General features: G+C 40.1%; 1 protein-coding gene and 4 pseudogenes across 1 annotated transcript; all 5 read left to right on the forward strand.

The window, feature by feature from the left end:
- The first annotated feature begins 415 nt into the window (after window positions 1–415).
- Window positions 416–4,050, forward strand: LOC129369877 (extracellular calcium-sensing receptor-like; annotated as a pseudogene).
- A 3,160-nt stretch (window positions 4,051–7,210) lies between these two features.
- On the forward strand, window positions 7,211–11,045 carry LOC129369880 (extracellular calcium-sensing receptor-like; annotated as a pseudogene).
- Window positions 11,046–12,768: 1,723 nt separating this feature from the next.
- LOC129369893 (extracellular calcium-sensing receptor-like) lies at window positions 12,769–16,143 on the forward strand (annotated as a pseudogene).
- Window positions 16,144–16,914: 771 nt separating this feature from the next.
- Window positions 16,915–20,464, forward strand: LOC129369895 (extracellular calcium-sensing receptor-like; annotated as a pseudogene).
- A 1,716-nt stretch (window positions 20,465–22,180) lies between these two features.
- On the forward strand, window positions 22,181–25,986 carry LOC129369838 (extracellular calcium-sensing receptor-like). Its single transcript, XM_055045482.1, has 8 exons — window positions 22,181–22,254; window positions 22,636–22,930; window positions 23,017–23,306; window positions 23,508–23,803; window positions 23,874–24,079; window positions 24,170–24,391; window positions 24,492–24,615; window positions 24,720–25,986. Exons 1-8 carry the CDS (start codon window positions 22,196–22,198, stop codon window positions 25,616–25,618), a joined length of 2,391 nt encoding a protein of 796 aa, XP_054901457.1. The 5' UTR covers window positions 22,181–22,195; the 3' UTR covers window positions 25,619–25,986.
- The last annotated feature ends 1,948 nt before the right edge of the window (window positions 25,987–27,934 follow it).

Below are 27,934 nucleotides of genomic sequence, written 5' to 3' on the forward strand. Positions count from 1 at the left end.
CATTCATTTTAAACTTTACACAGTGATTCATGACTACACCAGCAGGCCTGACCCTCCAAGATGCACAGGGAGGTTAGTAAGAGGAAGAGTGAAAAAAAAAAAGTTAATCGATGGATATGTTGTGATTTACTGCACAGTTTTGTGTTGCTTCATGTATATTTCAACAAGTTTCTTAACCTGTAACAAATATTAGGCCTGTGCTTATTTACTGATCCACCTTAAGTTGAACAAAAGATTTGAATAAATTTCTCAATTCAAAACTATTTTGAATATTTTTGGTGTCACATGAGCTGTTTTACATGTATTTTTATTTTTTTTCTACAGTTAGTCAGTCGTTTAGCGCATAATGTGCCCTTTCCAGACTCTGTCTGTATTCACCTGCTTGATTCTGTGCAGCGTGAACCCGCGAGTTCTGCGTTTCCTCCGCACGATGATCTTTGCCATCGAGGAGATAAACAACAGCACGGAGCTGCTGCCCGGCGTCAAACTCGGGTATCAGATCTATGACTCCTGCGTCGCGGTGCCGGTGTCGGTGCACGTGGCCTTTCAGCTGTCCAACGGCCGGGACCCGGTGTTCGACAGGGCGGCCGACTGCACGCGATCCGGAGTGACCGCCGTGGTTGGAGACTCCGGGTCCACTCCCTCCATCAGCATCTCGCGCATCTTCCGCTCCTTCAGCATTCCTCTGGTAAGAAGGAATGCTGAAGGTCCAAAGTGTATCAAATTGGAAAACATGACAAATGTTTCTGCGTAACCACGTCTTCAGGTGAGCCCATTTGCCACCTGCGCCTGTCTGTCGGACAAGCAGCAGCATCCGACGTTTTTCAGAACCATCCCCAGCGACCAGTTCCAAGCCGACGCGCTGGCCAAGCTGGTGAGACACTTCGGCTGGACGTGGATCGGCGCGGTGCGCTCCGACTCGGACTACGGGAACTACGGCATGGCGTCCTTCCTGGACGCGGCGCTCAGAGAGGGGATCTGCGTGGAGTACTCTGAGGCCTTCTACCGGACCGACCCGCCGGCCAAGATCCGAAAAGTCGCCGACGTGATCCGAAGGTTTGTCCGTTTTCCGAGTTCACTTTACATAACGCTTCACACGTGTTTACACACACACGTCCGACGTCTCCGCAGCTCCACCGCCGTGGTCGTCGTGGCCTTCGCGTCCTCTGGAGACATGAAGTTCTTGCTGGAGACATGAAGTTCTTGCTTGAAGAACTTCATGTCTTGAAGAACTTCCTGCCAGACCCGCCTCCGCCTCGGCAGTGAGGGCTGGGTCGGTGACCCGTACTTGCTCAGCTTCGGCTTCTGCGCGGGTGCCATCGGAGTGGCCATCCAGCAGTCCGTCACCCCGGGGCTGAGGGACTTCCTCCTGGATCTCTCGCCCTCTGACGCGGCCGCGTCCTCCGTGCTGACCGAGTTCTGGGAGGAGGCGTTCAACTGCAGCTTGGCAGGAAGTGAGAAACGCAGACGACGCCCTGAATGTGTTTTCATTCATGTTGAATTATGTTCCGATTCGACATTATGATAAGAGTAGATGGTAATGTCAGAATCCTGATTTGAATGAGTTGGAAGTTTCTGCACACTTTTAATCTGAAAAACGCAAAAACTGCACATTTGGCCTTCCCCTGTTTAGTTCCCGGCACACCGCAGACTCACCACATTAAACTCTAATGCTGCAATATTTCATAAATTTTTATGTCATGTTTATCTTTAGTACTGTCACTGAACTGAAATTGTTTTTGAATGAAATGTTAAATCAAACAACTGATGATTTTAGGCGATGAAATAAAAGTTGGCAACTTGACAAATATGCACGAAAGCAGCAGGTTTTAAAATGATATTTACATAATACGACTTTAAATATATATATATATATATTTTTTTTTTTTTTTTTGAATAGATTTTCTGATTATTGATTAAGACACCATAAGCTTTTATATTGTCTAAATCCAATATAGTGACTTTTTTTGGACAAATAAAATGCAATTATAATTTTTTTTAATCATCTGTTTTCAGATTTTGATCTGAGCAAAAGAAAGTGTGATGGAACTGAAGACATGCAAAAGCTCAGGAGCCCGTACACTGAAACGTCACAGTTAAGGATCAATAACATGGTGTACAAGGCTGCGTATGCAGTGGCTCATGCCATTCACAATGCAGTGTGTGAGGAAACAAATGGCAACACTCAGTGTGATAAACGCGCCATTCTAAAGCCCAGCGAGGTCAGTTCAAGTAATTGAGGTAATTAGCCAAACATTATCTTTAGAAGCTACTGCTGTTATTTTCTCCCCCGCCCCCACACTTATGTCACAGGTTTACACTGAATTAAAGAAAGTCAACTTTTCCCAAAATGGTTATCATGTGTCATTTGATGCGTATGGAGATCCAATGGCTTTTTATGAGCTGGTGAACTGGCAGAAGAGTGAGAGTGGAGTGCTGGTTCCGGTAACAGTGGGGTTTTATGACGCCTCGCTCCCGGTGGGTCAGCAGTTCCACATCACTGGAAACTTAACCTGGATGGAGGGTGACACACAAGTGAGTGACTCAATTAGAAAGTTTTCCAAATGAAAAAATTGTTACAATTGTATGAGTCTAATTGTAAGAAATAACAAGAAGGCAGACATAGTCAGAAATTATTGCGGTTCTTTCAGGTTCCAGTGTCAGTGTGTTCAGAGAGTTGTCCTCCAGGAAGTCGTAAAGTGTTGCAGAAAGGAAAACCAATCTGCTGCTATGACTGTATACCATGTCCTGAAGGAGAGATCAGTAACATGACAGGTAAATCAAAAATGTTCATGCATATTTGCCTTAAACAATACAAATAAATAATAATTGAAAAAGACAAACAATTTTCCACATCTAAATCAATATATATATATTTTTTTTTTCAGATTCTCCTGATTACTTACCGTGCCCCGAAGAATTCTGGCCAAATTCACAAAGGAACACATGTTTCCCCAAACCTGTTGAATTTCTTTCCTATAATGAAGTCCTGGGAATCATTCTGGCTGCATTCTCTGTTGGTGGTGCATTTCTGGCAGTTACAGCAGCAGCTATTTTCATTCACCACAGAACAACTCCCATTGTCAGAGCCAACAACTCTGAGCTGAGCTTCCTGCTGCTCTTCTCTCTGACTCTGTGTTTCTTATGTTCATTAACTTTCATTGGAGCCCCCTCTGAGTGGTCCTGCATGCTGCGCCACACAGCGTTTGGCATCACATTTGTTCTCTGTATCTCCTGTGTTCTTGGCAAAACTATAGTGGTTCTAATGGCCTTTAAAGCTACACTTCCTGGTAGTAATGCTATGAAATGGTTTGGTCCAACACAGCAAAGAATGACTGTAGTGTCTTTTACATTTATACAAGTTTTAATATGTATCATCTGGTTGGTGGTGAGTCCTCCCTTCCCAGTGAAAAATCTGACCACCTACAAGGAGAAGATCATCCTGGAATGTGCTTTAGGCTCTGCTGTTGGTTTCTGGGCTGTGCTCGGCTACATCGGCCTGCTGGCTGTGTTTTGCTTTGTGTTAGCTGTTCTAGCTCGGAAACTACCTGATAATTTCAACGAAGCCAAGATGATAACCTTCAGCATGTTGATATTCTGCGCCGTCTGGATCACCTTCATCCCAGCTTATGTCAGCTCTCCTGGAAAATTTACTGTGGCTGTGGAGATATTTGCTATTCTGGCCTCCAGTTTTGGACTCATACTGTGTATATTTGCTCCAAAGTGTTTCATCATTTTGTTTCAGCCAGAGAAGAACACTAAGAAATTTCTCATGAACAAAAACTAATCCCGCATTGTCAAAGACTTGAAAACACAATCACGTTTTAAGCAGAGGTGATGGCAACTCTCATTTTAATTTCAAAAACTTTTATAATCGTAATACTTAACATAATTTTAGTAAATTAAGACATTGCATATGGCTACATCAGACTGACATGACATTTGTATGTTAAAAAAAGAGAAGAAGCAAGAAACACATGTAGAAACAGGCAAATTTTGCCATAAGCACAAAAAAAGTCAATAAATTGAAGTTTGGTGTGACTTAAGGCAAATGTGGTTCAGCAGAAATGATTTAAAATGGCATGTCACAAAAAAAAAATGAAGGTCAATATCAAATAAGTATTGTACTAACGCATAGTGTCCAACGTCCAGGACGCCACTCAGGAATCAGAACCCAGAGTCTGTGACGCGTGGACAAAAGCGTAATGATTGAAAGTGCCTTTGTTGACTGGATGTTGGTAGCTGCTGGATGGTCAAGTGGCTGGACTGACGCACAGCTGGACACCATATTGAAAGTCATTGTGTGGTTAACTAAATGATTAACAAATCTGTCCCTTCTGTCAATGGTTGAAAACAGTGCGGGCAATGAAAGTCAGATGTGTTTCTACAGGGTAGGCCACATCTGAATATATGGAAATCTGCAGTACCAAAAAGAAATGAATAAATTTAAAAACCAACATCTATATACATTGCAGATATGTTTAAACAAGGTGTGGTTCATTCCCACTCAAAATAGAACAAGAATACAGTGTAATAGCTACTGACATAAAAGAAAAAGCTTATTACACATCAGGAAATATACAAATAATTGGTAGAAAACAAAGGCATGTTTGAAATTAATCACTGTAGATTATTTGACATTATAATTATTGTTTTGTATGATTTAACAACAAATTTTAGAAGTCACAATGTCTTCTAGAAAACAAATATATATTCTGCAAAAAAATAATTGAAATTGTAAAAGTGATCTTGCTCAAACAGAAAAGGGCAGAGATTAATTAATTAGATTTACTTAATTACTCTGTAACTTTTGACAAAAAAAAAAAATTGACAGTTTTTTCATATGTTGTACTCTAAGTAAATGCTGTTGATATGCAACCTAATGCAAGTAACTGAATGAAGAAGACACTTTAATCCATAAAAAAATAGAACACGACACACAGATAAATGTGGTTTATGTTAGGTTTCTTCTAACCTTAATTTGTTGTCTTCTATTGATATTTTTCCTTTTTGCTTTTAAAATATCTAACAGTGCACATAACTTCATTTTTATTAATGTCTGCTGAAACAAATGGGTGATATTACATTGCACATAATGATCAGTAAAACAGTAATATCCATTTCACCAAATACTTTGTTACTCTTACTTGTGTAGTTTATTGCAGAGTTACTAACAATATATTGAAGTAGTGCTACTCGTTATCACAGTATCATATCTGGATATTACACCCAACTATAATGGCAGCTGTTACTTTATAAAAAATATTAGACTTTCCAGAAACGTAACATTGGTGTACAAAAACATATTTCAAAAAAGATTAACCATTAAATTAAAAGACAAACACTAGAGAACCGGTAAGTAAAAAAATATTTTATATTTTTCAAGTGTGGTTTTACGTACCGTTATGTTGAACCATAGCAGTTTTTTGCTTTATGGTTCAGTATGAGCAAAGGGGACAGAAATATTTATCGTTCATGCAATACGAAGACTCTTCTCTAAGTTCTGAATGTTGCAAATAGATATGTGGATCTGTACAATGAAAATAAAAAAAACACAGTTTGAGCATAAAATACATTTCTCAAGTATACACGTTATACTTTTTGATTTTTATCTAATGCCCTTGAGGGAAATAATTAGCTATTAGCTAATTATTAATTAGCTAATATTATTAGCTAATATTATTAGCTAATGGCTATTAGCCATTTGCTAATAATTAGCTAATGGTAAAATTAGCATTCCCCTGTACGAATTACGAATTTCACTAGTTTACAGCTGTTAATTATATTTTCACCCTAATCTGGAAAAGCGTATTGATTTACTATGTGGAAAAAAGGTTTTAAGAAGGAAGAAAATACCTTTTGCTGACTTTGTGGGTTTTGCATTATGGATCGTGTGCCGAACATCAGTGGAAGAACCTCTCAAACTTCCTTCAATTGACCTCTTAACCCCACTTCTTTAAGGTTCGTGAAAATAGCAACCCCTTCATTTCCAGAATGCAATAATCCCATTTCCAAATAAGGTATGGGATTTACAGTGGTCCGTCCCGCCCCTTTCTGTTTGCTTCAGCGAGGTCCTTCTCCTCACAGGCTCCGGTACTTCCTCTAACAAGCTCCGGTACTTCCTCTAACAAGCTCCAGTACTTCCTCTCACAGGCTCCAGCACTTCCTCTAAAAGGCTCCAGCACTTCCTCTAAAAGGCTCCAGTACTTCCTCTCACAGGCTCCAGTACTTCCTCTAACAGGCTCCAGTACTTCCTCTAACAGGCTCCAGTACTTCCTCTAACAGGCTCCAGTACTTCCTCTAAAAGGCTCCAGTACTTCCTCTAACAGGCTCCAGTACTTCCTCTAACAGGCTCCAGTACTTCCTCTAACAGGCTCCAGTACTTCCTCTAACAGGCTCCAGCACTTCCTCTAAAAGGCTCCAGTACTTCCTCTAAAAGGCTCCAGTACTTCCTCTCACAGGCTCCAGTACTTCCCTCACAGGCTCCAGTACTTCCTCTAACAGGCTCCAGTACTTCCTCTAACAGGCTCCAGTACTTCCTCTAAAAGGCTCCAGCACTTCCTCTAAAAGGCTCCAGTACTTCCTCTAACAGGCTCCAGTACTTCCTCTAACAGGCTCCAGTACTTCCTCTAACAGGCTCCAGTACTTCCTCTCAAAGGCCCCAGCGCTTTCTGTTTGCCAATGGAGGTCACACTGACATTAATCTGAAGGTATTAGAGTTGCCTCAAAACTATTTTTATGCATTTGACGCAATTAAAAGCAAGAGTGAACGGATGGAGTCCTGCAGAGTAGGCAGCAACACACAGGCTACTTCCATACGCCGCCGAAAAATAATAAATAAATAAATAAATTCAGGCCAACCAAAGATAATTCATTCAGTTGAAGGCGGTACTTTTGAACCGATTCAGTTCGATAAAAAAACAAAACAAAAAGCAAAACAATGATCATACAAACGTGATCAAATTTGGCTGGTGATGTCACGCGTTTTCACCTGATGCGTTGTGCGCCGCAAGAGACCAATAAAACACGCCAGGCTCCCCGCACGCGCTCGGAGAATGGAGATTGGCCTGAGATTGGCAGCGACTCTGTTCGGCTTGTTAATTGCAGCGCTTGGCGGCTCCTTTAATGATGACGTGGAAAGAACGACTCGGTCGACAGACGCTCTGGACGGCGCCGAGGCTCCGCTGGTGAAATGCAGCCTGCAGGGCTCTGCCCGTCCGCCTGCCTTCTCCGTGGAGGGGGACTTTGTGATCGGGGGGGCTTTCTTTATCCACTACCAAATGCACACAGTGGTGAACAACTACACCGCAAAGCCCGAGCTGCCGAGATGCACCGGGAGGTTAGTGAGGGGGAGAAATGTTGCAAATGATGTGATCATTTTGTTATGATCTCCAAAGAAAATATGCCTTTACAGTTTTGCATAGATTCAGCTATAGATTTATCGATGAGAACCTCAGTGTGTGCTCAGCTTCATTCAAGTAAAATGCTCAAACCTCACACTCTGTTAACAGATTGTTTATCCTAATTTTTTTTCTTTCCACAACTCACTCATGGTGTTTTTCAGTTTGTTTGTTTTGTTTTGTTTTTTATTATTAATACTCATATGTCGGGGTTAACGTCTCATTCTGTGCAGCTTCAATGCCCGGGACCTGCGCTTCTCTCGCACAATGATCTTTGCAATCGAGGAGATTAACAACAGCGCAGAGCTGCTGCCCGGCGTCAGACTGGGTTATCAGATCTACGACACATGCTCCGCCGTGCCAGTAGCTGTACATGTGGCGTTTCAGCTGGCAAACGGCCAGGATCCAGTGTTTTACCAAGATAACAACTGTTCCCAGTCCAGAGTGGTGGTGGCTGCTGTGGGAGACTCTGGATCCACTCCATCCATCGGCATGTCACGCATCGTCGGGTCCTTCAACATTCCTCTGGTAGGAAAAAACAGGTTCATTGCAAACAGAAACTCAAATATACATATTCTCTATCACATCCTTTTTTCTTTTCTTTCATCTTTTCTCCTGCAGGTGAGCCACTTTGCCACCTGTGCCTGCCTGTCTGACAAACACGAGTATCCGACGTTTTTCAGAACCATTCCCAGTGATTATTACCAAGCCGCTGCACTGGCCAAACTGGTGAAACACTTTGGCTGGACCTGGATCGGAGCCGTGCATTCAGACTCAGATTATGGAAATAACGGCATAGCAACTTTTCTTGAGACGGCACGCAGAGAAGGGATCTGTGTGGAGTACATCGAATCCTTCGACTGGACCCACCCTGAGAGCAAAATCCAAAGGGTCGCTGACGTTATCCGGAGGTTTTTTTTGCGTCACTCATTTATGTCAAATATGTTTATGTGACTCAGCAAATGATAAGTTATATGACTGAATTTCTGTTTCTTCAGGTCAACAGCAACAGCAGTCGTGGCGTTTGCGGCTCCTGGAGACATGAAAATCCTCTTTAAAGAGCTGGCCTGGCAGCCCGGTCCTCCTCGTCAGTGGATCGGAAGTGAGGCCTGGATAACTGACCCAAATCTGATGAGCTTCAGTTTCTGCACGGGGGCCATCGGTGTGGCCATTCAGAAAGCTGTAATCCCCGGTTTGAGAGACTTCCTGTTCAATCTGTCTCCCTCTGAAGTCTCTGCGTCCTCAGTTCTCACTGAGTTCTGGGAGGATGCGTTCAACTGCAGTCTGACAAAAGGTGAGAAAGTTTGATCCCTTTCTCCCTCAGTTTGTTTTCAGTGTAATCACACAAACTAATCACTGGATGCATTTCATAAAACAAAACAATTGTTTTCACTTGATGAGTTTTGATTTGAAATACCCCAAGTAAATGATATTTGTGGAAAAAAAACACGCCCAAACCTTTTATTTTTTGTGTACAAAACATAATTTTCAAATGAATAAAGTACAGTGGAAAATTGTTTTATTGTCTAAACAGTTGACAGTCCTAAATTTAAGCAGTAATATAAAACTGTCAAATTGTTTGTGTACTCTGAACCATCGAGTTACTACTTTTATGTTAACTCACAGTATTGTAATTTTTGTGAAGGTTTTTGTATTTAGTTTGCTGTAACCTGAGACTATGTGAAATAAAATCAAGTTTATTGTTTGACCAGTTTCTGATCGTCTCTTTACATGATTTTTATTCACTGATTTATTTCTCCTCAGCTTCTAATTTAAACAAGAGAGCGTGTGATGGAACAGAAGATCTTAAAACCCTCAAAAGCCCGTACACTGAAACCTCTCAGTTAAGGATTTCTAACATGGTGTACAAGGCTGTTTATGCTGTAGCTCATGCCATTCACAATCTAATATGTGAGGAAACAAACACAACCACACAATGTGATAAACACATCAGACTGGAGCCCCAACAGGTCAGCTTGAATAATAAGTACATTTCAGAGTTTTAAATAAGTTATACATTTCTTTTTTATTAAATTATAACCAAGTTATTGATTTCTTACTGTATCCTTTTCCTTTGTTCATAGGTTTTGACTGACCTAAAGAAAGTAAATTTTTCTCAAAATGGCTATCATGTGTCATTCGATGTTAATGGAGACCCAATAGCTTTTTATGAGCTGGTAAACTGGCAAAAGAGTGAAAGTGGAGTTATTGAGCCGGTAACAGTGGGATATTATGATGCATCACTTCCGATGGGGGAACAGTTTCGTATTAACAGGAACCTAACCTGGCTGGAAGATGGCAAACAAGTACTTTAATTAATTCATCAAATGAAGAAGTTGTGAACTAGTGAGATTAAAATTTTGCATAATAATTGTTTAAATGTTGCCTCTGTCTCTATGACAGGTTCCAGTGTCAGTGTGTTCAGAGAGTTGTCCTCCAGGAACTCATAAAGTGTTGCAGAAAGGAAAACCAATCTGCTGCTATGACTGTATACCATGTCCTGAAGGAGAGATCAGTAACATGACAGGTTAATTTATATTCTATGTAAATAACTTAATCAAAATAAGCAATGTTCTTATGGCTGATTTTTTTTTTCTTTTTTCTTTAGATGCTCCAGATTGCTTCCTGTGTCCCAGAGAGTTCTGGCCAAATGCAGAGAAGAATAATTGTTTCCCGAAACCTGTGGAGTTTCTTTCCTTCGATGAAATTCTGTCAATCATTCTGGCTACATTCTCTGTCGGTGGAGCCTTTCTGGCTATAATTACAGGAATGCTTTTTTTCCATCACAGAACAACTCCCATAGTCAGAGCCAACAACTCTGAGCTGAGCTTCCTGCTGCTCTTCTCTCTGACTCTGTGTTTCTTATGTTCATTAACTTTCATTGGAGCCCCTCTGAGTGGTCCTGCATGCTGCGCCACACAGCGTTTGGCATCACATTTGTTCTCTGTATCTCCTGTGTTCTTGGCAAAACTATAGTGGTTCTAATGGCCTTTAAAGCTACACTTCCTGGTAGTAATGCTATGAAATGGTTTGGACCAACACAGCAAAGAATGACTGTAGTGTCTGTAACCTTTATACAAGTTATAATATGTATCATCTGGTTGGTTGTGAGTCCTCCCTTCCCAGTGAAAAATCTGACCACCTACAAGGAGAAGATCATCCTGGAATGTGCTTTAGGCTCTGCTGTTGGTTTCTGGGCTGTGCTCGGCTACATCGGCCTGCTGGCTGTGTTTTGCTTTGTGTTAGCTGTTCTAGCTCGGAAACTACCTGATAATTTCAACGAAGCCAAGATGATAACCTTCAGCATGTTGATATTCTGTGCCGTCTGGATCACCTTCATCCCAGCTTATGTCAGCTCTCCTGGAAAATTTACTGTGGCTGTGGAGATATTTGCTATTCTGGCCTCCAGTTTTGGACTCATACTGTGTATATTTGCTCCAAAGTGTTTCATCATTTTGTTTCAGCCAGAGAAGAACACCAAGAAATATTTGATGAACAAAAGGTAGTAGTGTACCATTGATTGAAATCCAAATGTATGATAAACAATGTTGAGGCAACTGCTGAACTTTTGATCCAGCTTCATTTCATTTCAGCAAGGTCTAAAACATCAAAAATATCAGCTGCATGATGTTCCACTGAAGAAATTTTTTTTGTCTGTGTTGTCTTGTTTCAAAAATAAATCATGCAATAAACTGTACAAGAAGTAATTTTCATCTCTACATTTTTACTTCAATACTTAATTATTATCATCAGCTGTATTTAAATGCGACTCTCTAAAGATGAAAAACTTCCTAAACTATGTTACTTATTTTCATGACTAATATCCAACTCATTAACCTGAATAAAAAATGACGGAACGATTTATGGATGACCAGTGACAAAGTGTTTGCTGAACGACTTCCAAAAAAATCTTTTCATGGAGAAAGCAACTATAGAAGTAATGTGATGTACACTTTGATGCTTTGCTTGTAATGGCTTTGTTTTCTTTATTGAAGAAAATTAAAGAGTAAACTCAGGTCTCCGTTCAGGCTTCGTTATAAATATTAAAACAGCTAAAAATATATTGTGAGTTCAAGTTGAATTGTCATTTTAAAGAGATTCACTACATGGAGTGAAATATTTCCAAAATTCATTGCTTCAGAAAACCAAAGTATCACACTGGGCCAATTAAAAACAGACGTCTGAACGGTATTTACATTTGAATTCACTCAACACTTGGTTGAACCTCTCCTGAATTACAAATTACTTCAATAACGCCCAGAGTTTTTCCAAATGTTTCAGGTCAGCTTGAGTTTGCTGGCCAATGATGAACAGGAACATTGTGGTCATTGAACCAGCTTTGGGTCAGCAGGTGCTAAATCCTGATGGAAACTAAAATCCATTCACCCTCTTTATCAATAACTGCGTCGTGATCAACTGCGCCAAAAGCCAGCCTGAGTTCCAGTATCAGCTGCTCAGAGGTTTCAGATGCAAACCTTTTAAGACACATGTTGCCATCGAAACAGCACACAAAGTCCTTACACTTCACACATTTACACTTAATGTACATACATGAAACAATACGTTGTTTCTGGGTATGATCCAGCAAATTAAAGTACAAAGTTTATCATTACTTTTGGAAGGACTTGTGCATGTCAAGACCGTCAGCTTATGTGTCAGTGAGGCGTAAAGACCAATAAAAACCCCACCTCCCAGCCGACAAACAAACACTTGAAGCATGGAGGTTGGCCTGAGGCTCGCAGTGTGTTTATTTGAGCTGCTGCCAGCTGTTGTGCTGGGTGTGTCTGTACAGCCAGGAGTCCAGCCAACGCATCCTCCAACCACTGCTGGTGTGGAGACGAAGTCTTCATCGGTGAAATGCTCCTTGCAGGGCTCCCCTCGTCTGCCTGCGTTCTCCGTGGACGGAGACTTTGTGATCGGAGGCGCTTTTGTGATTCACTACCAAGTGAACGCAGTGGTTAACAGCTACACCACCAAGCCTGGGGTGGCAGCATGCACAGGGAGGTTAGCAAGCAAAATGAGATTTTGTTGAAATGGATATATATCCTGTTGTATGAAATTAACATTCATGTAAGAAGGAGAGGGAGATTTAGTGTGGATTTGCTTCAGAATTTTTTTGGGAAAAAAATTTAATTATTTCACCATGGATGTGATAAATATATATAAAAAGATCAGTTTCAAATCGTGATTTCTCATTTTATGTGTCAGAGCTCTGTTAATCAAAGTTTCAGTCTGTTTCTTTCAACATCAGTATCTGTCTTATTATGTTTTCAGTGTTTTTTTGTTGTTGTTGGTATTTCAGTATAGAATTCACTCAATGTGAACCCTCACCCGATTTATTCTGTGCAGCTTTAGTGCCCAGAATCTCCGCTTTGCACGCACAATGATCTTTGCGATCGAGGAGATAAACAACAGCACAGAGCTGCTGCCGGGTGTCAGACTGGGTTATCAGATCTATGATACATGCTCCTCTGTGCCTGTTGCCACCCACGTGGCATTTCAACTAGCAAACGGTCAGGACCGCGTGTTCTATGAAGGCAGTAACTGCTCCCAGTCTGGGGTGGTGGTGGCCGCTGTGGGAGACTCTGGATCCACTCCATCCATCAGCATCTCGCGTATCTTCCGCTCCTTCAGCATTCCGTTGGTAAGAAGTGTGGGTTTGTCGCAAACTAAAAGTCTAAAGTGTATTTCTGCTTGTATCAAATCGAAAAAAAAAACCCCTCCAAAACATGACAAATGTTTCTGCGCAACCACTTCTTCAGGTGAGCCAATTTGCCACCTGCGCCTGTCTGTCGGACAAGCAGCAGCAAGGTCAAAGTCCATTGCGATTAAAATACTAAAATGTCCCTGTGCTGAACTGCATTTTGTTTGTGTTGCTTTAGGTGAGCCACTTTGCCACCTGTGCCTGCCTGTCAGATAAAAAGCAGTTCCCAACTTTTTTCAGAACGATTCCCAGTGATTATTACCAAGCTGACGCACTGGCCAAACTGGTGAAACACTTTGGTTGGACGTGGATAGGAGCTGTCCACTCAAACTCAGAATATGGTAACAATGGCATGGCCTCTTTTCTTGGGACGGCACTCAGAGAGGGGATCTGTGTGGAGTACATCAAATCCTTCTATCGGACCGACCCGAGGAACAAAATCAGGACAGTGGCTGATGCTATTCGCAGGTTTCTATATCTATAGTTTTTATTTAGTGTCCTTAAAAATAGTACAGGAAATTAAATGTGATGAGTCTACTTTGTGTTATATACATACAAAGTAGCTACATCAAAACACTCGACTAGTATTACAGCTGAATGTCTTAACATTTTGAGAGCCCACATTTTTATCTCCTTCCAGGTCAACAGCGACAGTTGTTGTTGCGTTTGTAGCTGCTGGTGACATGAAGTTCCTGCTGGAGGAGCTCGCTCTGGACCCTCCTCCGCCTCGGCAGTGGATCGGAAGTGAAGGATGGACAACTGACCCAAACTTGATGAGCTTCAGTTTCTGTGCGGGAGCCATCGGAGTTGCCATTCAGCAATCTGTCATCCCAGGACTGAGAGACTTCCTCCTGGATCTCTCTCCCTCTGAAGTGGCTGCTTCCCCACTTCTTTCTGAGTTCTGGGAGGATGCGTTCAACTGCAGCCTGACAACAAGTGAGAAAATGTGCTTTTTTTTCTCAGTGTCAGTGTGCAAGCAGCAGCCAGAAGCTGTTCATGTTTTACTCTGAAAGATGCTTTTAATGTCAGTTTCATTGGTTGGTTATGGGCTGTCAATGACTCATAACTACATATGTATATATTAACCGTACCTTCACAATAGTAACTGCATACATATCTCCAAATGACCATCATAAATATAGAAATATGTTGCATGAATGTCTGTTTGTTTGTATGTTTCTCTGTTAAAGATGTCTGTGAGTTAGATTGCAGCTGGGATGTTTTCTTTGACAGGTGTCAATAAAAACGTATGCGATGGAACAGAAGATCTTAAAACGCTAAAAAGTCCGTACACAGAAACATCTCAGCTGAGAGTTTCTAATATGGTTTATAAGGCTGCTTACGCAGTAGCACATGCCATTCACAGTGCAGCATGTCAGGAAACACGAGGAACCACTCAGTGTGACAGACACATGCGTTTGGAGCCCAAACGGGTCAGTTCAAACAAAAAGTAGATATGTAGATGTATTTTATAATTGTAAAATTTTAGTATACTAAAAAAAAATTAAATATTTGATCTGCCGTTGATTTCATCTTTTGTCGTTTTCTTCTCGCTTTACAGGTTTTCACCGAACTGAAGAAAGTTAACTTTTCCCAAAACGGTTATCATGTCTCATTTGATGCTAATGGGGATCCTGTGGCTTTCTATGAGGTGGTGAACTGGCAGAAAAGTGAGAAAGGTGTTATTGAGCCGGTAACAGTGGGATATTATGATGCATCACGGCCAATAGGACAGGAGTTTCGTATCAACAGGAACTTAACCTGGATGGACGGCAAAAAACAAGTAAAACATTTAATTCCAGCAGTTTATGCAGAGTGAGTATAAGTCATTTACAAATAGTGTTGAACTATTTTTTTCCTCTGTCTCGATGACAGGTTCCAGTGTCAGTGTGTTCAGAGAGTTGTCCTCCAGGAACTCATAAAGTGTTGCAGAAAGGAAAACCAATCTGCTGCTATGACTGTATACCATGTCCTGAAGGAGAGATCAGTAACATGACAGGTAAAATCCTTTTCTTTATTTTTATTTTCAAGTGATTTATTGTTGACACATGTGTCTACACCATTTTTTTAGATTCTCTTGATTGCTTCCCATGTCCCAGAGAGTTCTGGCCAAATGCAGAGAGAGATGCTTGTTTCCCCAAACCTGTGGAGTTTCTGTCCTATGAGGAAATTCTGTCAATCATCCTGGCTGCAGTCTCAATCAGTGGAGCTTTTCTGGCCATCATGACAGCATTAATTTTCTACCATCACAGAACAACTCCCATTGTCAGAGCCAACAACTCTGAGCTGAGCTTCCTGCTGCTCTTCTCTCTGACTCTGTGTTTCTTATGTTCATTAACTTTCATTGGAGCCCCCTCTGAGTGGTCCTGCATGCTGCGCCACACAGCGTTGGCATCACATTTGTTCTCTGTATCTCCTGTGTTCTTGGCAAAACTATAGTGGTTCTAATGGCCTTTAAAGCTACACTTCCTGGTAGTAATGCTATGAAATGGTTTGGTCCAACACAACAAAGAATGACTGTAGTATCTTTTACATTTATACAAGTTATAATATGTATTATCTGGTTGGTGGTGAGTCCTCCCTTCCCAGTGAAAATCTGACCACCTACAAGGAGAAGATCATCCTGGAATGTGCTTTAGGCTCTGCTGTTGGTTTCTGGGCTGTGCTCGGCTACATCGGCCTGCTGGCTGTGTTTTGCTTTGTGTTAGCTGTTCTAGCTCGGAAACTACCTGATAATTTCAACGAAGCCAAGATGATAACCTTCAGCATGTTGATATTCTGCGCCGTCTGGATCACCTTCATCCCAGCTTATGTCAGCCTCCTGGAAAATTTACTGTGGCTGTGGAGATATTTGCTATTCTGGCCTCCAGTTTTGGACTCATACTGTGTATATTTGCTCCAAAGTGTTTCATCATTTTGTTTCAACCAAAGAAAAACACTAAGAAATATTTGACGAACAAAAAGTAAGACAGAAGACTAGAATCAAAGTGAGAAAAATATAGGTAGTATATTCTAGTATTAATCTAGTTGACATATATGCTAAACCGCTTATAGAGAAATGCAAAAGTTTTGCTATTATGCACTAAATAACAGTTCGGTCGCAGTAATTTATATGCACACATGCTCCATCGGTGGGAGTATAATGTATGTCAGTTTGTTGGTTTCTTGTTTCAAGAATAAATCATGTACTCAACAAATGTCTATGGATATCAATGGAAACATGTTGATTTACTGAAAACAACATAAAACACATTGAAGCAATCCTCAGTTTCATGTTTGTGTAATAGCTACAGAGGTCTTTAGTTTTCTTTGAGGATGATTTCAGTAGTGGTCTTTGACTCAGAATATCCAAAGCTTAGAATACTGATCATATAGTTCAATCAGTATATCTGAGAGCCGTAAATTTTGCCACACTGTTAGACAGCCCAGTTCTCTAGAGGCTTAGGTTGGGCTGGGTCACTTTAAGACAGGATCACAGATCCCTTGGTGAGCGCAGGTTCTTTGTCATGACCCGATATAAAACACATGTAAATGAGAACACTCTTGCACAAACACCCAGAATGGAGGTCAGTCTGAGATTAGCAATGAGTTTGTTTGAGCTGATCACAGTTGCTGTGCTGGGTGGGTCTCTCAATTATGTAAAAGAAAGAAATCAGCGTATAGATAACCTGACTGGCCCTGATTTCAGTGCTGAAGGTTCATTGGTGAAATGCTCCCTGCAAGGTACGCCACGTCAACCTGCGTTCTCCAAGGACGGGGACTTTGTGATCGGAGGCGCTTTCTTAATTCACTTCCAAGTGGAGACAGTCATTTATAACTACACCACCAAGCCTGAGCTTCTAGTATGCAAAGGGAGGTTAGTAAAGAGGAAAGACACAAATGTGTTAGATGAAGATGTGCATTAATATTTTAAAAACTGTGATTTTGCATGTTCAAAATGATGCAAAAATGCTTAGCAGTAGATTTGAGTGACTTGAATTGTTCTAATGATTTAATTTATAATTCAGTTAACAATATTTCTGAATGTCAAACTCTGAGTTTTAAAACTATTTCTTGCTTTGGAAGAAATAATTTGTCGGTTCCAAAACTTTGTTGGACTTTCTTTTTCAATATCAGGAATATTTTTTATCCTCATTTCAATTTGTGCAGTTTTGCCGCCCGGGGTCTGCGCTTCACTCGCACAATGATCTTTGCTATTGAGGAGATAAACAACAGCACTAAGCTGCTGCCAGGCATCAGACTTGGATATCAGATATTTGACACTTGCTCCTCTGCATCTGTTGCCGTGTCTGTGGCATTTCAGCTTTCTAACGGCCAGGATCCAGTGTTTTACCAAGATAACAACTGTTCAAAGTCTGGAGTGATGGTGGCTGCTGTGGGAGACTCTGGATCCACTCCATCCATCAGCATCTCACGAATCTTTGGGTCCTTTAAAATCCCTCTGGCAAGTTGTGCATATAAATTAAAAACCAATTTATGTACATGAAAATGTTAGTCATTATTGCTATTTTTAAAATGGCATTGCTTTTGTAGGTGAGCCACTTTGCCACCTGTGCCTGCCTGTCTGATAAACAAGAGTACCCAACGTTTTTCAGAACTATTCCCAGTGATCATTACCAAGCAGCTGCACTGGCCAAACTGGTGAAACACTTTGGCTGGACCTGGATCGGAGCCGTGCATTCAGACTCGGATTATGGAATTAACGGCATGGCCTCTTTTCTAGACACAGCACTCAAAGAGGGGATCTGTGTGGAGTACATTGAATCTTTCTATCGAACTGACCCACAGAAAAAGATCAGAAAAGTAGCTGATGTCATCCGCAGGTTTTTGAATTTTTTATTTTGCCACTGTGCCTTATAATTTTGAGAACCTTAATGTTAATTTCTTTTACACATGTTTTTTTTTTTTTCCAGATCTACAGCCAAAGTAGTTTTGGCATTTGCAGGTGTGGGTGATATGAAAGTCCTCCTTGAGGAGCTGAGCAGAGAACCTACCCCATATCTGCAGTGGATTGGAAGTGAAGGATGGATAAGTGAAGCTGTCTTGATGCGCTTCAGTTTCTGTGCGGGAGCCATTGGAGTTGCCATTCAGCAATCGGTCATCCCAGGACTGAGAGACTTCCTCCTGGATCTGTCTCCCTCTGAAGTGGCTGCCTCCTCAGTGCTGACTGAGTTCTGGGAGGATGCATTCAACTGCAGCCTGACAGAAGGTAGGAAATTCTTGTCTTTGTGTTTATTAGTTTAATACTTAATTTAAAGACATGTGTTCACTTTGAATGAGAAATTTATTCCAATTACTACTGAAACTACTGAAAACAAGTCCTAAAGTATTATGTCGTTAAAAACAGCATTTATCAATTTGACTTGCATGAGTTGTGGTGTGTTTCCATGTATAGTAGACTTTTTGCTTCTCCTTAGCTGCTGATCCACAGAAGGGAAAATGTGATGGAAAGGAAAATATTAAGGCTCTTAAAAGTCAGTACACTGACACATCTCAGTTAAGGATTTCTAACATGGTGTACAAAGCTGTGTACGCAATAGCACATGCCATTCACAGTGCAGTGTGTCAGGAAACAAACGGAACCACTCACTGTGACAAACACATGCATCTCAAGCCTGAACAGGTTAGTTTAAGTAAAAAATTTAATCTGTTTTTAACTGGTTTGCTGTTATTGATTTTTGTTTTCTCTCCCTGTGTCTTTACTATTTTATAGGTTTTTACTGAACTAAAGAAAGTAAATTTTTCCCAAAATGGCTACCATGTTTCATTTGATGTGAATGGAGATCCTGTGGCTTTTTATGAGCTGGTGAACTGGCAGAAAAGTGAGAGTGGAGTTATTGAACCTATAACAGTGGGATATTATGATGTGTCGCTGCCCGACAACCAGGAGTTTCTCATTAACAGAAATATTACCTGGATGGATGGTTACAAACAAGTAATGAATCTATCACCAATAAATTATGCAGAGTTAGTACACTGAAGATGATTGTAAAATATTGTTAAATTATAGTTTTTTTGTGTTTTTGTTTTTCTAAATATCAGGTTCCAGTGTCAGTGTGTTCAGAGAGTTGTCCTCCAGGAAGTCGTAAAGTGTTGCAGAAAGGAAAACCAATCTGCTGCTATGACTGTATACCATGTCCTGAAGGAGAGATCAGTAACATGACAGGTAAAATCCTTTTCTTTATTTTTATTTTCAAGTGATTTATTGTTGACACATGTGTCTACACCATTTTTTTAGATTCTCTTGATTGCTTCCCATGTCCCAGTGAGTTCTGGCCAAATGCAGAGAGAGATGCATGTTTCCCCAAACCTGTGGAGTTTCTGTCCTATGAGGAAGTCCTGTCAATCATCCTGGCTGCATTCTCTGTCGGTGGAGCCTTTCTGGCTATAATTACAGGAATGCTTTTTTTCCATCACAGAACAACTCCCATAGTCAGAGCCAACAACTCTGAGCTGAGCTTCCTGCTGCTCTTCTCTCTGACTCTGTGTTTCTTATGTTCATTAACTTTCATTGGAGCCCCCTCTGAGTGGTCCTGCATGCTGCGCCACACAGCGTTTGGCATCACATTTGTTCTCTGTATCTCCTGTGTTCTTGGCAAAACTATAGTGGTTCTAATGGCCTTTAAAGCTACACTTCCTGGTAGTAATGCTATGAAATGGTTTGGACCAACACAGCAAAGAATGACTGTAGTGTCTGTAACTTTTATTCAAGTTATAATATGTATCATCTGGTTGGTGGTGAGTCCTCCCTTCCCAGTGAAAAATCTGACCACTACAAGGAGAAGATCATCCTGGAATGTGCTTTAGGCTCTGCTGTTGGTTTCTGGGCTGTGCTCGGCTACATCGGGCTGGCTGTGTTTTGCTTTGTGTTAGCTGTTCTAGCTCGGAAACTACCTGATAATTTCAACGAAGCCAAGATGATAACCTTCAGCATGTTGATATTCTGTGCCGTCTGGATCACCTTCATCCCAGCTTATGTTAGCTCTCCTGGAAAATTTACTGTGGCTGTGGAGATATTTGCTATTCTGGCCTCCAGTTTTGGACTCATACTGTGTATATTTGCTCCAAAGTGTTTCATCATTTTGTTTCAGCCAGAGAAGAACACCAAGAAACATTTAATGAACAAAAACTAATACACTATTTTCAGAAGGCTAGAAGCATAGCAACAAAAATACAGGGAGTTTTAACCTAGTTGACAAATATCCTTTACATAAAAATCTTAGAGTTTCTCTAGACATTTGAACGAGGCCAAAAAGAGCATATAAAATGAAAAGCGTTGTTCACAATGCCACCTTTTTGTCAGCGATTGGCCTGGTGTAAATTAAACTGGAGAAATCAAATTCAATGGGTGAAATCTTCATTGGAGCACTGGATGTAAGTGAGAATCAAGTTGGAATGAGATAGAAGGCCATGAACAGCCTATACTACAGTGAACAGTTTGGCAATTCAAAGTCAATGCATGCTACATTTACAGCTAAGATCACAATTATTCATACCCCTGACACATAAATTAAACGTTTTTCCAGTCAAACAATAACTTGTTTCTCATAGAAAATGATACATAGATCTCCCAAGATATGTTAACACAAGAGATAAAAGGAGTAATTTTTGCAAAGAAAAACAAAATTTTTATCCATTAAAAGATAAAAATGGCATATTAAAAATAATTTACACATCGAGCCTGAGTAGCATGAAAACAATTGAACATTTCCTCGTAATTCAAACAATTGTTACTTTTTTTGAAGGCACATTTTTTTATGGAGAACTCCAAATCCATGAAGTCTTTAACACAGACTTCATGGACCTGGAGCTCCTATTCAACCAACGCAGAAAAAGATTTAGACCAGAGGATACTTACTTACCTGGACTTTTTTAGCAATCCAGAACAGGGACTAGAACAAACTTACAATCCAGAAAAACTGCCTTACCAACTAAGTTTCAGACTCTTATTCTTCCAAACCAGAAAATAAATTAGACCAGCGGACACTTATACTTATCCAACAAGCCTCAACAGGAGTATCTAGTTTATTCACTTTGGATCAACATTATTAGCCTTTTCTTCTTTCGCTCTTTCCTTTGGTTTGTTATTTTGTACGTATTTTCTATTAAATTCTGTAAAGCACTTTGTATTGCCCTGTTGCTGAAACTGTGCTACATAAATAAAATGACCTTTACCTGTCATCTCCCGAGGGTCATCATTTAGATTTAGATAGGTACTCACACGGGTGATAGTAATGTTTTTGATTAGCTCAAATAATATATTCAAGCATGTTGGTCACATTAAAAGATTTTAAATATAGACCTGCCATTATATATATATATATATATATATATATATATATATATATATATATATATATATATATATATATATATATATATATATATATATATATATATATATATATATATATATATATATATATATATATATATATATATATATATACACACAAAAAATGTCATGTTGTTTTTCTGTCTTTTATACATATAAAACAGAAAAAAAACATATATATATATATGTTGCCATATATTTCATGTTTTTTTCTGTTATATATATATATATATATTTATTTTATATATATATATATATATATATATATATATATATATATATATATATATATATATATATATATATATATATATGTTGCCATATATTTCATGTTTTTTTTCTGTTTTATATGTATAAAAGACAGAAAAACAACATGACATTTTTTGTGTAAGGTCATTTTAAGACAATCAAAGATGACTGGATGAGGTCATGTTGTTTCTAAGTAATGATCACCTGACATACCAGAGATATTTAAAGGCCAGTTAATACAAACCTCCCCATATAGACACTTAGAAAATGGAGCTTGGCTTGAAATTAGCAGTGAGTTTGTTTGAGCTGATCATTGTTCTTGTGTTTGGTGGGACTCTAGATGATCTGAAACAAAAGATTCTCCCTTCAGAAGCTCTGACTGCTGCTGCTACTGGCAGCGTCACATTATCATCAGAGCAATGCATCCTGCAGGGTACTCCTCCTGCAGCCGCATTCTCACTGCATGGAGATTTTGTAATTGGAGGCTCTTTCTTCATTCACTACAAAATGCAAACAGTGACTAATAACTACACCACCAAGCCTGAGACTCCACGATGCACAGGGAGGTTAGTTAACGGGACGTTTTTGTGCCGTGTTCTGTGATATTTAGAAAAATCAATTAGATTTGTGATATTTTTGTTTCACAATAAGCAGAATGGTTGTGGTCTAATGGAAAGAGTTTTTTTTTTTTTTTTTGCTGTTTAGGGTTTATGCTTATTGCTTGTTTCATCACTTTAATATTAAATCAGAATCACTTGAGCTGTTTTATTCTCTGAAGTATCTTTAGTCATGCAACATTTTGAGAAAATATTTTTGAGTGACATCAGTTGTTGATTATCTGCACAGGCTTTAATTAGTTTCTGACAGCTGGTAGTTTGCATTGTCTTTTAGTATTTTATCCTGAACGTTTTCTTACATTAACTAAATGATTCACTGATCCTCTGTAGCTTTAATCCCAGGGAGCTGCGCTTCTCTCGCACAATGATCTTTGCCATTGAGGAGATAAACAACAGCACAGAGCTGCTGCCGGGAATCAAACTCGGATATCAGATCTATGACACCTGCGCATCTGTGCCTGTAGCTGTGCATGTTGCATTTCAGCTACTGAACGGCCAGGAGCCCGTGTTTTACCAGGGCAGGAACTGTTCCCAGTCTGGAGTGGTGGTGGCTGCTGTGGGAGACTCTGGATCCACTCCAACCATCAGCATGTCACGCATCATGGGGCCCTTCGACTTTCCTCTGGTGATTAGACTGAATTAATTTCTGAATGAAACTTTAAGATGTACATGTGGTGATATTTTTTCTATTTAATGTTTTTTTCCATGTAGGTGAGCTATTTTGCAACTTGTGCCTGCCTGTCAGATAAACAACAATTCCCAACATTTTTCAGAACGATCCCCAGTGACCAATTCCAAGCTGATGCTCTGGCCAAACTGGTGAAACACTTTGGTTGGACTTGGATTGGTACCGTCCACTCGGACTCGGATTATGGAAATAATGGCATGGCGTCCTTTCTCAAGGCAGCAAGCAGTGAGGGGATCTGTGTGGAGTACACTGAATCATTTTATCGGACTGACCCACAAAGCGAGATCAGAAGAGTTGCAGACGTTATACGCAGGTGTTGATGCTGAACCTCTTCAGAAAACCTGGAATTGTTTTCAGAAGAGATCACTTTGCCTTGTTATATAAAATGTTTTCTATTTTTGTTCAAATATGGCTATGGGTTTATGTTTACATCCGTTCAAATAAAATGTAAGTCTATCTAATATTATTACTAAATGTCCTTGTCAGTTTAATTTAAATTACAGTTTCTCTCCAGGTCAACAGCGACAGTTGTCGTTGCGTTTGTAGCTGCCGGTGACATGAAGTTCCTGTTAGAAGAGCTGGCTCTGGACCCTCCTCCACCTCGGCAGTGGATCGGAAGTGAATCCTGGATAACTGATCCAAACTCCATGAGCTATAGTTTCTGTGCGGGAGCCATCGGAGTTGCCATTCAGCAATCTGTCATTCCAGGTCTGAGAGACTTCCTCCTGGACCTCTCTCCATCGAATGTCGCTGCCTCGTCAGTGCTGGCTGAGTTCTGGGAGGAGGCGTTCAACTGCAGCCTGACAAAAAGTCAGTTATGCACTTTTCACAATATTGTTTTTACAATGTTTTCAAAACGCATCTGTATTTATTTATTTAGCTGCTGTTCTGACCAAGAGAGAGTGTGACGGAACTGAAGATATTGAAGTGCTTGAAAGCCCGTACACTGAAACGTCGCAGTTAAGAATCACTAACATGGTGTACAAGGCTGTTTATGCTGTAGCACATGCCATACATGATGCTGTATGTCAGGGAACAAAGAACAAGACAAAATGTGACAAATATAGGAATCTGGAGCCCAAACAGGTCAGATTATTACTTATGAGTTTAATGTGAAAATATAAGCATGTTAAACAAGCTTTCAACTACTTTCCATCTGTTTCTTTTATTGCTTAGCTTTTTGCTGCATTAAAGAAAGTAAATTTTACAAGAAACGGCTATCATGTCTCATTTGATGAAAACGGAGACGCTGTGGCTTTTTATGAACTTGTGAACTGGCAGAAAAGTGAGAGTGGAGTTATTGAACTGGTAACAGTGGGATATTATGATGCGACACTACCAAGAGGCCAGGAGTTTCACATCAGCGGGAACATAACCTGGTTGGAAGGTGGAACACAAGTAACATGGCTTTTGACTAATTACTCAAAGTTGCTTGTAAAGAAAATCTAACAACAAAAAGCTTTTAAAATTGTGATTTTTGCTGCTGTTTCTGTTTCAGGTTCCAGTGTCAGTGTGTTCAGAGAGTTGTCCTCCAGGAACTCGTAAAGTGTTGCAGAAAGGAAAACCAATCTGCTGCTATGACTGTATACCATGTCCTGAAGGAGAGATCAGTAACATGACAGGTAGTGTTAAACATTACTAAACACCAGCTGGGCAAAAAAATATCAATGCGTTAACAAATGTATTTGCTTTATATTTATTTATTCATATTTGCTTTATATTTTAGATTCTCCTGATTGCTTCCCATGTCCCAGTGAGTTCTGGTCAAATGCAAAGAGAGATGCTTGTTTTCCCAAACCAGTGGAGTTTCTTTCCTTCGATGAAATTCTGTCAATCATCCTGGCTGCATTCTCAATCAGTGGAGCCAGTCTGGCCATCATGACAGCATTAATTTTCTACCATCACAGAACAACTCCCATTGTTAGAGCCAACAACTCTGAGCTGAGCTTCCTGCTGCTCTTCTCTCTGACTCTGTGTTTCTTATGTTCATTAACTTTCATTGGAGCCCCCTCTGAGTGGTCCTGCATGCTGCGCCACACAGCGTTTGGCATCACATTTGTTCTCTGTATCTCCTGTGTTCTTGGCAAAACTATAGTGGTTCTAATGGCCTTTAAAGCTACACTTCCTGGTAGTAATGCTATGAAATGGTTTGGTCCAACACAACAAAGAATGACTGTAGTATCTTTTACATTTATACAAGTTTTAATATGTATCATCTGGTTGGTGGTGAGTCCTCCCTTCCCAGTGAAAAATCTGACCACCTACAAGGAGAAGATCATCCTGGAATGTGCTTTAGGCTCTGCTGTTGGTTTCTGGGCTGTGCTCGGCTACATCGGCCTGCTGGCTGTGTTTTGCTTTGTGTTAGCTGTTCTAGCTCGGAAACTACCTGATAATTTCAACGAAGCCAAGATGATAACCTTCAGCATGTTGATATTCTGTGCCGTCTGGATCACCTTCATCCCAGCTTATGTCAGCTCTCCTGGAAAATTTACTGTGGCTGTGGAGATATTTGCTATTCTGGCCTCCAGTTTTGGACTCATACTGTGTATATTTGCTCCAAAGTGTTATATTATTTTGTTTCAGCCAGAGAAGAACAACAAGAAAAGTTTGATGAACAAACACTGATCATAAATCACCTAAAGATTGTCATGGTGCATTTTTTTTGCAACTTTTATTCCTCATTATTCTTGGAATGCATGTTTTCTTAATTCTCATCAAAAAAACTAATTTCTGTGTTGTTCCAGACCCCTGAATTGTGACTATAAGAGATGGTCTTTTACTTTCGATTTTTAAAATATTGTTCTTATGACATATATTTTATGTCTTAAAAAAAAAGATTGTCTTGGTTCTCAGCTCAAAATGAAGAATTATACACAGATCTATCCCTTACTGTGTGGCTCTCAGATGATTAAGTAGTCTGTGTAATGTCTGTTGATCTACTTTTTCATTAAGTTGAAGAAAAATGTTATCTTTACCTTTTCTCACTAATACCTCTTGTCCACTTTTTCACACTGTATCTGTATGTGTCTTTTTTTTCCATATTATTAACAGTCAATAAACAAACATGTTTCTGTCTCGAATGTTGATTGTTTCTCTGATTTTGTGGGGAGGGTTGCTTGCATTTCAGTTGTTGGTTTGACGACATAGCTGTAGCACACACAAAGTAAACACAACTTGTACGCCCCAATAAAACCTGCCAATGGTTGAGCCAATGGTTGAGTTCTTCATGTCATATGTGACTGGTGGACTTCTGCGCTGTGTGTGTGTGTAGGGGGGGTGCGTGCGTGCGTGTGTGTGTGTTTGTGTGTGTGTGTGTGTGTGTGTGTGTGTGTGTGTGTGTGTGTGTGTGTGTGTGTGTGTGTGTGTGTGTGTGTGTGTGTGTGTGTGTGTGTGTGTGTGTTGATTGGATAAACCTTAAAACACCAAGTCTGGGTTTGGAGGCGGTCTCCCTGTCAATCGGGAGATATTAGCATTAACACATAGCATGTGCTCCAGTTCTCCAGCCCGATCTATACAAAATAATAATGTTAGCATATACCAAATGTTATAAAGGCATAATAACTCAAATGAAAATATCCAAAAACCAATAAACAACACAGATGGAAAAATAAACATTTGAACAATATGAATGAAAGGGTGCCACTGGACCACAAAACTTGCCTCTTCCCAGTGAAAGGAATGACAAAAGGGAAGAGGAAATTAATAATTTAACATTTATAACAGTCCTGGAGGACCCTGAACAAGAGAAGAAGAAAGTAAGGCGGAGGTGGAGGACCACACCCCCATCAGTGTTGTATAAAGTACTGAAATCTCAGAGTCAAGTAAAAGTATAGGTACCTCTCCAAAATATGACTTTGGTAAAAGTCCAAGTCACTGGATAAAATGTTACTTGAGTTAAAGTCTTAAAGTATCTGAAATGTCTTGTACTTAAGTATGGAAATTACTGTAAAAATGGATGTACTCAAGTAATGTAATGAAAAGTGTAAGTACAAAGTAAAACAAGGCAAATGCAGTTTGAATGACATTCTTTATATTTTGGTAAATTTGTCAAATTCAAACCCCGAATCACATGCCACAGATTGACGTCATGACCGTCTGAACCAAAGTCTTTAAATGGATGCAATTTGGTCACTAATCCCTTTTCTGTCTTGCAGACTGTAAGAACCAACCAGTTAGAGGCAGGTTAGATTATCATTTCTGCCTTTACCCCTCTACATCTATCCCTCCATCTTTTTAGATGTAGGTTTTATCATAGACTGAAGACGAGGGTTCATTGACAAGTCCAGCCACATGAGATGAAAAAGAAAAGTATTAGTCCCCGTGCTTTTTTTTAAAGACATAGTCTTTAAAAAAAAGCGACAAGGTTTGACCTTGCCACTCGAGGGGCCTTTTTTAAAAAAGACAAAAGTCTTTAAAAAAGAGGCCATGTCACTAATACTTCCCTTTTCCATCTCTTGTGGCTGCATTGTCAACGAACCCTCTTCTTCAGTCTATGCTAAAGCCTACATCTACAAAAGTAGATGTAGAGAGAGGGTAAAGGCAGAAATGATAATCTGGCCTTCCTCCAAGAGGTTCGTTCTTACAGTGAGCCTGCAAGACAGAAAAAGGATCAGTAAAGGTCGCAACGGGCCTACATTCAAAGACTCTGGTTCAGCCGGTCATCGACGTCAGTATGTGACGTCACAGTTCTATTTACATACAGTATGTGACGTCACAGTCTTTTAATGTAGGCCCTTTATGGGTGACCAGACGTCCCCGATTTCCCGGAAAATTCCCCGATTTTAGCATTTTATGAATGAGGAAAAAAAAAGTTCCCCATAGATCGTTATTAAGGTGGCCGGAAACTTCATTGCCCCTTTTCCACCGGCTCGGCAGGCAGTGGTAAAAAGCGTGTTGCGCGCAACAATAACACTTACGGTCGCTGCTCGCTCCTGTTAACGT

Source organism: Poeciliopsis prolifica, unplaced genomic scaffold, assembly GCF_027474105.1.
Source record: "Poeciliopsis prolifica strain line A6 unplaced genomic scaffold, Auburn_PproV2 SCAFFOLD022, whole genome shotgun sequence".
NCBI classification, from domain to species: domain Eukaryota; kingdom Metazoa; phylum Chordata; class Actinopteri; order Cyprinodontiformes; family Poeciliidae; genus Poeciliopsis; species Poeciliopsis prolifica.